The 12601-nt window shown below is 38.6% G+C and overlaps 1 protein-coding gene across 2 annotated transcripts; it reads left to right on the forward strand.

Annotated features, from left to right (window-relative positions):
* The first annotated feature begins 7598 nt into the window (after positions 1–7598).
* On the forward strand, positions 7599–9815 carry LOC114307869 (Tautomerase/MIF superfamily protein). 2 transcript variants are annotated; one of them, XM_028253321.2, is made up of 4 exons: positions 7650–7939; positions 9057–9257; positions 9346–9404; positions 9769–9815. In XM_028253321.2, the coding sequence occupies exons 1-3, from the start codon at positions 7829–7831 to the stop codon at positions 9397–9399; spliced, it is 366 nt and encodes a 121-aa protein (XP_028109122.1). In that variant the 5' UTR covers positions 7650–7828; the 3' UTR covers positions 9400–9404; positions 9769–9815. The 2 variants fall into 2 exon arrangements, with proteins under 2 accessions (XP_028109123.1, XP_028109122.1); XM_028253322.2 differs by lacking the exon at positions 9346–9404 and having other exon boundaries at positions 7599–7939.
* Positions 9816–12601: the final 2786 nt, after the last annotated feature.

The following is a 12601-nucleotide window of genomic DNA, read 5'->3' on the forward strand; positions in this document are numbered from 1 at the left end:
CCCATGTCCTTCATGTCAAAATGTTTATTCAACATTTTCTTGGTAGTTTTAATCGTATCTTATTACTATCTATGATGAGCATATCATCTACATAAAGACATACAATGACATAACTTTTGTCTGTGTTTTTAATATAAACACATTTGTCACACTCATTAATTTTAAATCCATTTGACATCATTGCCTTGTCAAATTTCTCATGCCATTGCTTTGGCGCTTGTTTTAAAGCATATAATAATTTAACCAATTTACACACTTTCTTTTATTTTCCTTAAACAAAAAAAACCTTATGGTTGCTCCATGTAAATTTCTTCATCTAACTCACCATTTAAGAAAGCGATTTTCACATCAATTTGATGAATTTCTAGATTGTATAGAGATGCAATGGCAATTAACATTCTAATGGATGTTATTCTAGTAACCGGTGAGTATGTGTCAAAGTAATCAAGACCTTCTTTTTGTCTAAAATCTTTGACCACAAGTCTTGCTTTGTATTTGTCAATTGATCCATCGACTTTCATTTTCATTTTGAAAATCCACTTATATCCAAGCGGTTTACAACCTGGTGGCAAATCCACCAATTCCCAAGTGTGATTTTGCAAGATGGATTCAACTTCACTATTGACAGCTTCTTTCCATAAAGGAGCTTCAGGACTAGACATATCCTTTTTAAAAGTTAAAGGCTCATTTTTTAACAAAAATGTTAGAAAATATGGACCAAAAGATTTTGAGGTTCTAGCACGTTTACTACGCCTAGGTTCCTCTTCCTCATTCTGATCTAACTCTTGCTTTTGATCATGTTCTTGATCATTACTAGTAATAGCATCAAAAAAATCTCTTATTATTACTAGTCTCTTGTCCAGTCTTATTTGGAAATACATGTTCAAAGAAAGATGCATTCCGAGATTCAATAATAGTATTTACATGCATTTCGGAATGTTCTGATTTATGAATCAAAAACCGATATGCACTACTATTCTTGGCATAACCAATGAAAATGCAATCAATGGTCTTAGGACCTATCTTAGTTTTTTTAAGACTAGGAATAGCCACTTCAGCCAAACGCCTCCACACTTTTAAATATTTGTAGGATAGTACTCTCCCATGCCACATTTCATAAGGTATTTGATTCACTTTCTTTCGAGGTACTTTATTTAAAATATAATTTGCAGAAAGTATTGCTTCCCTCCACATGTTCTGAGGTAATCCATAACTTATTAACATGACATTCATCATTTCTTTTAAAGTCCTATTTTTCCTTTCAGCAATTCCATTTTGCTGAGGTGAGTAAGGAGCGGTGGTTTGATGAATTATTCCATGTTCTTTACAAAACTCACCAAAAGGTGATTCATATTCACCACCTCTATCACTACTAAGTTTCTTGATTTTCTTACCAAGTTGATTTTTAACTTCATACTTATATTGAATGAAAGCTTCCAAAGCTTCATTCTTGGTTCGAATTAAATAAACATAACTATATCTAGTATAGTCATCTATAAAAGTGATAAAATATTTTTCCCCACCTCTAGTTTGAATTGATTTAAAATCACAAATGTCACTATGACTTAATTCAAGTGGTTCAATACTTCTTTCAATTGAATGAAAAGGAGTTTTAGATAATTTTGCCTCAACGCAAATTTCACATTTATGATTTGAATCAATGGAAAATTTAGGTAAACATTCCATATTAATTAATCTACGCAAAGATCTATAATTAACATGCCCTAGTCTACCATGTCATAAATTTGAAGACTCAAGCAAGTAAGAAGAAGATGTATTTTTATTAATAACTGAGGGTACAACGGTCATTACATTCATCTTGAAAAGGCCATCAGATATGTAACCTTTTCCTACATACATCCCATTCTTAGTAAGTACAAATTTATCACTCTCAAATACTAGACTAAACCCATTCTTACTTAACAAAGATCCAGAAACAAGATTCTTGCGAATGTCCGGTACATGCAGCACATTGTTGAGAGTGAGTTCCTTTCCAAATGTCATCTTGAGAACAATCTTCCCTTGTCCATCAACTTTGGAAGTTGAGGAGTTGCCCATAAAAAGTTGTTCACCATTGTCCACTGTAGAATAAAATGTGAACATCTTTTTGTCGGCAAAAATATGGCGAGTAGCACTAGTGTCCACCCATCATTCTTTAGGAGTTCCGACAAGATTTGCCTCGGAAACAACTGCAGAAAGATTAATGTCATCTACACCGTTGAAAATATTGTCCACTTCGGTCATATGGGCTTGAGCAGGCTTCTTGCTTGTTCTTCTTTTGCTTTTGCCTTTGCTACGGTAATCTTTGGCTCGATGTCCCTCTTTGTCACAGATGTAACATTTGCCATTAAACTTGTACTTTTTATTTTCCCCTCCTTTAGAGCTTTGTGATGAACTTTCTCCAGAAGACTTCCGTTCTTGGTTTTTTAGGCATGTTCTACCATATTTACCTTAGACTCTATAGGATGCTTACCAGCCCGCTGTTCAGAATTGTGGTTGTCCTCTTCAATCCTCAAACGCACAATTAATTCTTCTAAAGACATCTCTTTGCGCTTATGTTTGAGGTAGTTTTTGAACTCCTTCCAGCCTTGTGGTAATTTCTCAATTAAGGCTGCAACTTGGAAGGATTCACTGAGAGACATGCCTTCTGCATGAATGTCTTGCAGAATGAGTTGGAGAACTTGAACTTGGCTGATCACAGTTTTAGAATCAACCATTACAAAATCCAGGAATTTGCCAACCACAAATTTCTTTAAGCCGGCGTCTTCCGTTTTGTACTTTTTCTCCAAAGACTCCCAAAGTTCCTTTGCTGTCTTGATAGGACTGTAGACGTTGTATAATGTGTTGTCAAGTCCGTTCAAGATGTAGTTCCAGCAAAGGAAATCGGCATGTTTCCAGGCATCAACCGCAGCAACCACTTGCCGGTCGGTTTCATCCTCTTTCAAAATAGGAGCATCCTCACAGAAAAAATGAGTCAGGTTTAGAGTTGTAAGATAGAACAACATTTTCTGTTGCCATATTTTAAAATCAGTTCCTGAGAACTTCTCTGCCTTCTCACCGTGATTTACTGGTACTGTCACCACAGGAGAGGGGATTGGTGCAATTGCAGCCACCACAGTAGTACTCGTTTGAGCATTTGTTTAAGTAGCCATGAATTCTAAATTATAAACAAAATTATAATTAGAATTTATACTACACAGAAAATTAATCCAAATTCACAGAATTAAATTCTATAAAAATAAAAGAAACAAAAAATGTAAATTTTATTTTTCAATTAATTTGGAAATAAAATAAAATTTTATTTAACCAAATTAATTCCACACAGAAAATTAAATTTCTGTAACAACTTCAATAATTAAAAAAAAAAACTAAAACATAATTTTTTTAATTATAGAATATTATAGAATAACTAAAACATAATTTTTTTAATTATAGAATACTCAGAAAATAATTTCTAAAAACCAGAATTAATTTCTGAAAAAATTTCACAAATAAATATTCTGAATTGTTAATGACACCAGTATATTACTACTAGTTGTCAAAGAAAATAGACAGTATATTACTACTATCTGTCAAATAGCATATAATCACTATTTGTTTTTCCAACCAGAATATTATTTTGTAAATCCACAGAAAATTATTTTCTTAAAAGAAGAAAGAGAAATGGAAACAAACGAAAAATTCTGTAAACAGAATAATTTGAATCTGTCTTAAAATTGTTGGAACAATCTTCTGTGTAAATAAAATAAATTGAAACTAAATCGAACAAATAAATAAATAACTTATCGAATTTAAAAATCAAAGACCAAGTCGAGTGTGTGACACTCTGTCCTTAAGACAGATTCGCCCCGCTACGGTGCTTACGGTTGAGTGGCGTCTATCTCCAGGATACAATGATCTTCACAAATTTGTAGTAGCACTCCAAACAAATTTGTCCGGCGAACTAGAACCTTCTGTTCTATACTCTCTTTAAATTTACTCTAAAACTAATATGAAGAAATAATGCAAATAGAAAAATCTGGACAGCAAGAGAAATAAAATTCAGACAGATTTTCCGTGTCCAAGACTACTGGAAATGGTCTGAATTTATAGGCAAAAAACTAACCCGAACAGGTACCAAATTGAAGTGAATAGGTGCACATTTAAATTGAACAGGTGCAAGCACTATTCAAATAGATAACTGTTGAATAGTGATCTGTCCGTTGCTTAGATCAATTTTTTAAACAGTTTGAAAAAAGTATCCGTTGGTGGAACAGTTTTTAAACTGTTGGAATATTTTTTCTTAAATTGTTTGAATAGTTTAATCAATAAAGGAAGATGTACAATCTTAGGAAACCAAAATATGAATTTAGATTTAAATTAAATTCCCACAATAATTTTTTTGAAAAAATTCAAATGAATTTTGTCTAAAAAATTAATGTTAGACCCGAAAACGACGTCAACTTTCCATTCACTCATAAATGATTTTGACGTTCCGTCTTCACCGTGTGACTTGCCATGCAGCAAAGAACACATCACCTCTTCGGACCCAACCCAAAAGATGATTGGGGCCTAGTCAATTTTTAGCTCAAAGATGGCCCAAAATAAGCCTATATTACACCATTTTTCCAACATTAACCTCACAGCACAACGAGATTGACCTCACAACACAAAGAGATCGACATCACGGAGAGAGATCGAGATCGCAAACAACCTCGCATAAGCGAGGATCACAATATAATACAATCAAAGGGTAATACAGTCATTCAAAAAATAAGAAAATAAAAACGAGATTTCCAGGTACAAAACTTAAAAACAGTGAACCTATTAATCTATTAAAAATATAGTGGGATTAGAAGGAAAATATATTCTCTACATAGAACTACATAGGGTGTGTTTGGTAACGTTTACGTTTTCAGTTTATATTTACAAAATTTTTATAAACTGGTTTTTGTTTATTTTTTATTTTTTTTAGAAAAACATAAACTACAAACGCGTTTGGTAATTGACAAAATGTTTAAAAAAATTTAAAAATATAAAAAAGAGTGAGAAATGGCAAGTGGTGGCAAGTGGCGGCGGAAGACGGTGGTGGAAAGTGGTGACGGTGGGTGGTGGGTGGGTGGGTGGGTGGGTGCGGTGGCAGGTGGTGGGTGGTAGTGAGTGGGAGGTGTGGGTGGTGGTGGCAGGTGGGTGGCGGATGACGGGTGGTGGTGGGTGGTGAATGGCCGATGGCGGGTGGTGGTGGGTGGCGGGTAGGTGGCGGGTGGTGGTGATGGGTGGGTGGATGACGATGGCGGGTGGTAGGTGGTAGCGAGTGGGTGGTGGTAGTGGTGGTGGTGGTAGTGGTGGCGGTTAGTAGTGGGTAGGTGGCGGGTGGGTGGGTGGGTGGGTGGGTGACGATGGCGGGTGGTTAGTGGCAGCGAGTGGGTGGTAGTGGTGGTGGTGGCGGATGGGTGGTGGGTGGTGATAGTGGGTGGGTGGGTGACGGTGGCGGGTGATGGGTGGTAGCGAGTGGGTGGTGGTGGTGGTGGTGGTGATGGCGGCGGCGGGTGGTGGTAGTGGGTGGGTGGGTGACGGTGGTGGGTGGTAGGTGGTAGCGAGTGGGTGGTGGTGGCAGGTGGGTGGTGGTGGTGGGTGGGTGGGTGACGATGGCTGGTGGTAGGTGGTAGCGAGTGGGTGATGGTGGTGGTGGTAGTGGTAGTGGGTGGTGGGTGATGGTGGTGGTGGTAGTGGTGGGTGGTAGTGGCGGGTGGGTAGCAGGTGGCTGGTGGTGGTGGGTGGCTGGTGGTGACAGGTGGGTGGCGAGTGGTTGTGGCAAGTAAGTAGCGGGTGGTGGCGACGAGCAGTGAATGGTAGTGGCAGGTGGTGGGTGGTGGTGGTGGTGGTGGTGGCGAGGGGTGGGTGGTGGCGGCGAGTGAGTGGCTGGTGGGTGGTGGTAACGGGTGGTGGCGGGTGGTAGCAGGTGGGTGGTGAGTGGTGGTGGCAGGTGGTGGTGGAGGGTGGGTGGTGGTGGCAAGTGGTGGTGGAGGGTGGGTGGTGGTAGCAGGTGGTGGTGGAAGGTGGGTGGTGGTTAATGTTGGGTGATAAAAAAAAATTTGAAAACTCAAAATGGAAACACATTTTTTGTGTTTTCATTTTTTGGCCAAATTTATAAACTGAGACTACTGATTTATAAATCAAAAATTTTACCAAACAAATTTTTATTTGAGTTTTTAAAATTTTTGTAAATATAAATAGAAAACTAAAAACGTAAGGGTGTGTTTGGTAACGTTTACGTTTTCAGTTTATATTTACAAAAATTTTATAAACTGATTTTTGTTTATTTTTTGTTTATTTTTAAAAAAACATAAACTACAAACGCGTTTGGTAATTGATAAAATGTTTAAAAAAATTTAAAAATATAAAAAAGAGTGGGGAATGGCAAGTGGTGGCAAGTGGCGGCGGAAGACGGTGGTGGAAAGTGGTGACGGTGGGTGGTGGGTGGTGGTGGGTGGGTAGGTGGGTGACGGTGGCAGGTGGTGGGTGGTAGTGAGTGGGAGATGGTGGTGGCGGGTGGCGGGTGGTGGTGGCAGGTGGGTGGCGGATGGCGGGTAAGTGGCGGGTGGTGGGTGGGTGGGTGACGATGGCGGGCGGTGGGTGGTTGGTATCGAGTGGGTGGTAGTGGTGGTGACGAGTGGGTGGCGGGTGATAGTGGGTGGTGATGGTGGGTGGGTGGGTGACGGTGACGGTTGATGGGTGGTAGCGAGTGGATGGTGGTGGTGGTGGTGGTGGTGGTGGTGGTTGCGGCGGCAGGTGGTGGCTGGTGGTAGCAAGTGGGTGGCGGGTGGTGGCTGGTGGTGGTGGGTGGGTGGGTGACGGTGGCGGGTGGTAGGTGGTAGCGAGTGGGTGGTGGTAATGGTGGGTGGTGGTGACAAGTGGTTGGCGGGCGGGTGGGTGGGTGGGTGGGTGATGGTGGCGGGTGGTAAGTGGTAGCCAGTGAGTGGTGGTGGTGGTGGCGGGTGGGTGGTGGTAGCAGGTAGGTGGCGGGTGGGTGGTGGGTGATGGTGGTGGTAGTGGTGGTGGTGGTGGTGGTGGCAGGTCGGTGGCAGGTGGTTGGTGGTGGCAGGTGGGTGGTGAGTGGTGGTGGCAAGTAAGTGGCGGGTGGTGGTGGCGGGCGGTGAATGGTAGTGACAGGTGGCGGGTGAATGACAGGTGGGTGGTGGTAGGGGCGGCGACGGTGAGGGGTGGGTTGTGGTAGCGAGTGGGTGGCAGGTGGGTGGTGGTGGCGGGTGGTGGCTGGTGGTAGCAAGTGGATGGTGAGTGGTGGTGGCAGGTGGTGGTGGAGGGTGGGTGGTGGGTTGTGGTGGCGGAAGACGGTGGTGGAAAATGGTGGCGGGTGGTGGCTAATGTTGGGTGATAAAAAAAAAAACTGAAAACTCAAAATGGAAACACATTTTTTGTGTTTTCATTTTTTGGCCAAATTTATAAACTGAGACCACTGATTTATAAATCAAAAATTTTACCAAAAAAATTTTTATTTGAATTTTTAAAATTTTTATAAATATAAATAGAAAACTGAAAACGTAGTATTATCAAACGGCACCTAAGTGTTACCAAACAACACCATAATAATTTTCCCTATAATTTACGGGGAGAGCTAGGTTGGACCAAAAAAACCTCCTCTAACTTGGGCTGGGCTAGAGAGGTGGGTCCGAATTTCTTGGGCAGGACAGCAGGTACTGGGCTTTTTGTCGAGGCTTCCACCTGGCAGATGATAGTGTGAGAGAGAGACAGAGAGAGAGAGAGAGACAGAGATAGGGTTTTGCAGAGGCCAGCGGAGAAGAGAAGAGAAGAGAAGAGAAGAGAAGAGATGCCTTGCTTGAACCTGTCGACTAACGTGAACGTGGAGGGCGTTGACACGTCCTCCATCCTCAAGGAGGCCACTTCCACCGTCGCCGATCTCATCGGCAAACCTGAGGCTGTATATATCATCTTCTCTCTCTCTCTCTCTCTCTCTATATATATATATATATATAATGTCTTTATGTGTGTAATGACCAAGTTGTAAATTTGAGTAAACATTTGAGTTTGAGTCTTCCTTGATTTGGATTAAAAAAAGGGATAAAACGCAATTTGATATGAGTTTGAGTCAGGGAGGGCGGAGGTTTTTGAGTGATTTTTACTCAAATTTAAGTTTGATGTAGATTTGAGCAACTAAAGAAAAATTGCTTTTAGGAAGTAAGCTTTGAAGCTCAGTCATTTATCCATATCCATGGGTCTATGATTTCTGAATCCATGGGTATTAGATAATAGTCAGTTTTGAATAAATGGTTACTATTTTTTTGCTCAAATTCAGATGTTGGTATTGTTCTATTATTCATCAATATGAGCTCGATAATACCAGCCTACGTGATGACTTTTACCACTTATTTTTAATTTAGAAATTAGAAATGCAATTGGTTTTTTTCTGTTTTGTGGCAAATCATTGTTTGGTGAAGGCAATGCATCTTCTTTTATGGATTATTTTTTGGTTGTGGTTAGGGCTAAAAATTATCAGATAGCCTCTTGCTTTCTTAATTTTTAGGCAGTACATCCTAGTTTGCTCGTTAAATTGATTGGTGCTTGAATTGAAGAGTATCCCACCTATTTAAGTCATTTGGTTCCTTGATTCAAAGGCAATGCATGCTGTTTTACTCTTTAAATTTTATGGGTGCTTTTACTTAAATCAAATTTTGATGTATTTGTTGAATTAATTATAGCTAGATGATGGCCAGAATTATTGCTGTATAGTTGTTTCCCCCCATGTGCTATTTAGTGCTCATTATTTATAATGTCCATACTGTGATTGTAATTTGGGTAGCCAAACTGTATTAGTTCAATGGTTTAGACAAAACTTTGTGTTGCATAAAAAACAAATATTTTCTTTACTGCAATTGCATAGTTTTTAAATTTAACCCAGCGGATAGTTCTCGTATTTTTCCTTGTTATTGCTTTTAACAAGCTGAAAGGACATGTTCTATTGCTAGCTTCAAATGCCTTATTTGTCTTCTTCTTTTTTTTGGGAAACTATTAACAACTTTGTGTTTCTTAATTTTCAGTATGTGATGATTGTGTTGAAGGGTTCCGTGCCCATTGCTTTTGGTGGGACTGAGGAGCCAGCAGCCTATGGTGAGTTGGTGTCCATTGGGGGCTTGAATCCAAGTGTAAACAAGAAGCTTAGTGCTGCAATTTCAGCGATACTTGAAGCCAAGTTGTCTATTCCCCCGTCACGATTCTTCCTGAAATTCTATGACACTAAGGCAAGCTATGTCGATTTTCTAAGTTATCCTGAGGATGAGTCCTTGCTATGCACTTTTGTATTCTCATTGCATCTTCCTGTTTGTTTAGGCGTATCAAAGTCAAGAACATGCACAGTGTCTGCATGCTTTACACCAGTACTAGCTAATGTAAATAAGCCCTCACTGTTTAGAACCGTGAATAAAGCTTTTACTGACTTTTTTTTTTTATTTCTTAACATTGTGTTTGGTTGGAGGATTTAGGAAGGGATTTGGAAAAATAAAGGAAAAAGGTAGGTGAAATGTGAATAAAATATACCTACATTTCGCCTAATTTCACACACCTTTTCCCTTTCCCTTTACAAATCTCTTCTCAAATCCCTTAACCAAACACAGTGTAAGAGTTCAGTATCCATGTTTCCCTTTCCCGTTTAGATGAAAAATGAACTTTTGTCATGTTCTCTTTGTAAGACCATATTTGGAGTTATTTCGTACAGTTTTATATGGCGCTGATGCCTTTTTATTTATTTTGTAGGGCTCCAACTTTGGATGGAATGGAACCACCTTCTAAATTCAGTGTCACTTCTGTTGTGTTATTTTGAGTCTATCGTGAACTGGATGCTATGTATGGAAAGTAAGGCTATTTGTCTTGTAACTTGGTATTATAATTTATAACTTCTATGGTAGTACCTATCTAAAAAAAAAATACTTCTATGGTAGTATTGGTAAGAATGTTACGTCTTTTCTGTTATCATGTTACAGTTTATGTCGACCATAATTAACTGCCTTCCCGAGGTGCATCCTTTTTCATTGATCTATAGCAGTACCGGGTGTCTGTAAAAATCCTGGGGAAGCTAAATTACCTTCTATTGTCAACTCTCTGCTTCTTGTTTAGGTTGGTTCTAGAGATGACTATTGCCCATCACTTCTACACTTGGTGGAAATTTGCATTTGTCACTTGTGAATCATTATTGTTCTTGTTAAGGGGCAACCACTCCTTTTAAATTTGAATGTTTTCCTTGACTAAATACGAAGTTCTTGTGCATTTAAAAGAAAAGATATTTTCTTTTCCTATTAGTCTACATCTCCATTGCTTCCCAGACAGTGCTTCTATGTCTTCCACTTCTTAGGTGAAATGTCATTTTACTTCTAGAGAAAAATGACACTGGTGTAGCGGTGAAAGCTACCCCTTGGTGACTTGGAGATCATGGGTTCAAGTCGGAGAAACAGTCTCTCTACTTGCGGGGGTAAGGCTGTGTACATCAATCCTTCCTCAGACCCCACTTAAGCTAGAGTTTCTTGCACTGGGTACGCCTTTTTAATTCCAAGCTAGATACTTAACCACAAACAGCTTTTAAATTCAATCAGTAAGTTCTTGTTATCATGCCGATCTTAGCCAATCCGAAATGACACTGTTATATTCATGAAATCATTAATCTTTGTGCAGCTTATTCTTTTTCCTCTCGTAATTTGAAAACATGTGCAGATTATCTTACCACCTACATCTTATTTTAGTCTGCACTTTTGGTTATTGAGAGCCTCAAAGACAAAGATTGCCATTTTCTACCAGTCTTTTTTTTTTTTTTTTTTCCCACATTGTGGGGTCACACTTTAGATTTTGGGTATTTTTTTGTCATTGAATTTTGTATACTTTTGTTTGAGAATAGACTATTTTAGTAACTATTTGACTTTTTATCAAAAAATATATAGAAAAGTAAAAAGTGATGTGACAACTTATAGTAATCTTTTGATTTTTTGACTAAAATTTGCCTTCTTACATACAACATTGCTAGGTTTCCTTCCAGCGATAAGAGTAAGAATTCTTGCTGTTTCTGTTTTTTTTTTTTTGTTGTCTTTGTTTTTTTGTTTTTTTTTTTTTGGGGTGTTCAAGGCTTAAAATACCAGGAAGGTAGCTTTCGTAAGAGAACATCTTGGCCATTCTTGATACGTTATAACTTTGTCACGACTTAGCTTTGTCACGTCTTTTGTATACCTAAAAAACCCCTATACAAAATATCTGTCATGATTCTTCAACATTAGCTTATTATATAAAGTACATAACTTAGAAGTATTTGTCACAATTTTTGTATACCTAAAATGTTCTTTACATAGTAACTGTCATGATTTTTAGATTTTAAATGTTTCAAATATTTTCAATTCTGCACATGTCGACACCTCTAAGTAGTATAACATAACTTCCTTTGTTTGCTTTAATGCATATATTTTATACACCGAATAATGTTTGAGCGCCCGAAATTAGGTGCTCGAATTTGGTTCAAAACCCAAAACGACGTCGTTTTGGGTTTTGATTTTTCTTCCTTTTCTTCCTTTTCTTTCTTCTTCTTCGTTGAGTTGAACAGAGGCGAGAGAGAGAACACAGAGGCGAGAGCGAGAACGTAGGTCGTCGTCGTCGCAACTCGTCGGCGTCCCAGTTCGTTGGCCGATCTCGCAGCTCATCCCTCATCGCTCGTCGGCATCGCAGCCCTGCCTCCGTCCGCCTCCGCCTCCACCTCCACCTCTGCCTGATTTTGTTGATCCCTCTAGTCAAGTTCTTCTCCTCCTCCTCCTTCTTCCCCCTAATTTCGAGCCAAATTCGAGCCCCTATATTCGGGCTCTGTATCATTACTGTTATACACCTATATATATATATATATATATATGTTAAAGTTGTGGTAACGTATGCAAATCACACGACTGATAAGTTGACCTTTCCCTTTCAGTTATTGTATACATTGTTAAGTTTTGATGTGCACACGCTTGCTTAAGCCCTAAGCATGAAAGAAAGGTCACTGATCCTGTGTTTGGCCGTGTGGAACATAGAAGACATCGTTTCTCCCAAACAAAAAGGGGTTTAAAGTGTTTTGGATTGGAGTTGAAAATTTCATTTCAATTTGGGATTTTTATTGCGTTGAAAACAACAGAAAAAAATTAAAATTTAATCATTTTGGAGTGTTAAATTTGACATTTTTAGTCTTTTGAAAATGAGTTTCTATTTTTTGCAATTGACCTTCAATTTTATGTTTTTAGCAGCCAATTGAAAATTTTTGCTCTCTTAAAATAGTGAAATTTATATGATTAGGGCAGTAAAATTTTATTTAGTTTTTTGGAACAGTGAATTCAATGGTTTTTTAATTTTTTTTTTTTTTAAGATTTTTATATATTTATAGGTTTTGTTTGATTGATTTAAATGAAAAGATTTTAAAAATATCAATTTTATTTAAAATTGGAGACTTACATAAAACATTAAATTTGTTAGTTTTGGAACAACTGAAAATTTACAAAAGTTTTGAATGTGTTTCAACATTAATTTGAAAGGGAGTTGATTTTCTTCATATGAATATTTCAATTAGATGGTCTAGTTTGGCCAT

The sequence above is a fragment of the Camellia sinensis genome, chromosome 10 (genome assembly GCF_055761805.1).
Source record: "Camellia sinensis isolate YWXY chromosome 10, ASM5576180v1, whole genome shotgun sequence".
In the NCBI taxonomy this organism is placed as follows: domain Eukaryota; kingdom Viridiplantae; phylum Streptophyta; class Magnoliopsida; order Ericales; family Theaceae; genus Camellia; species Camellia sinensis.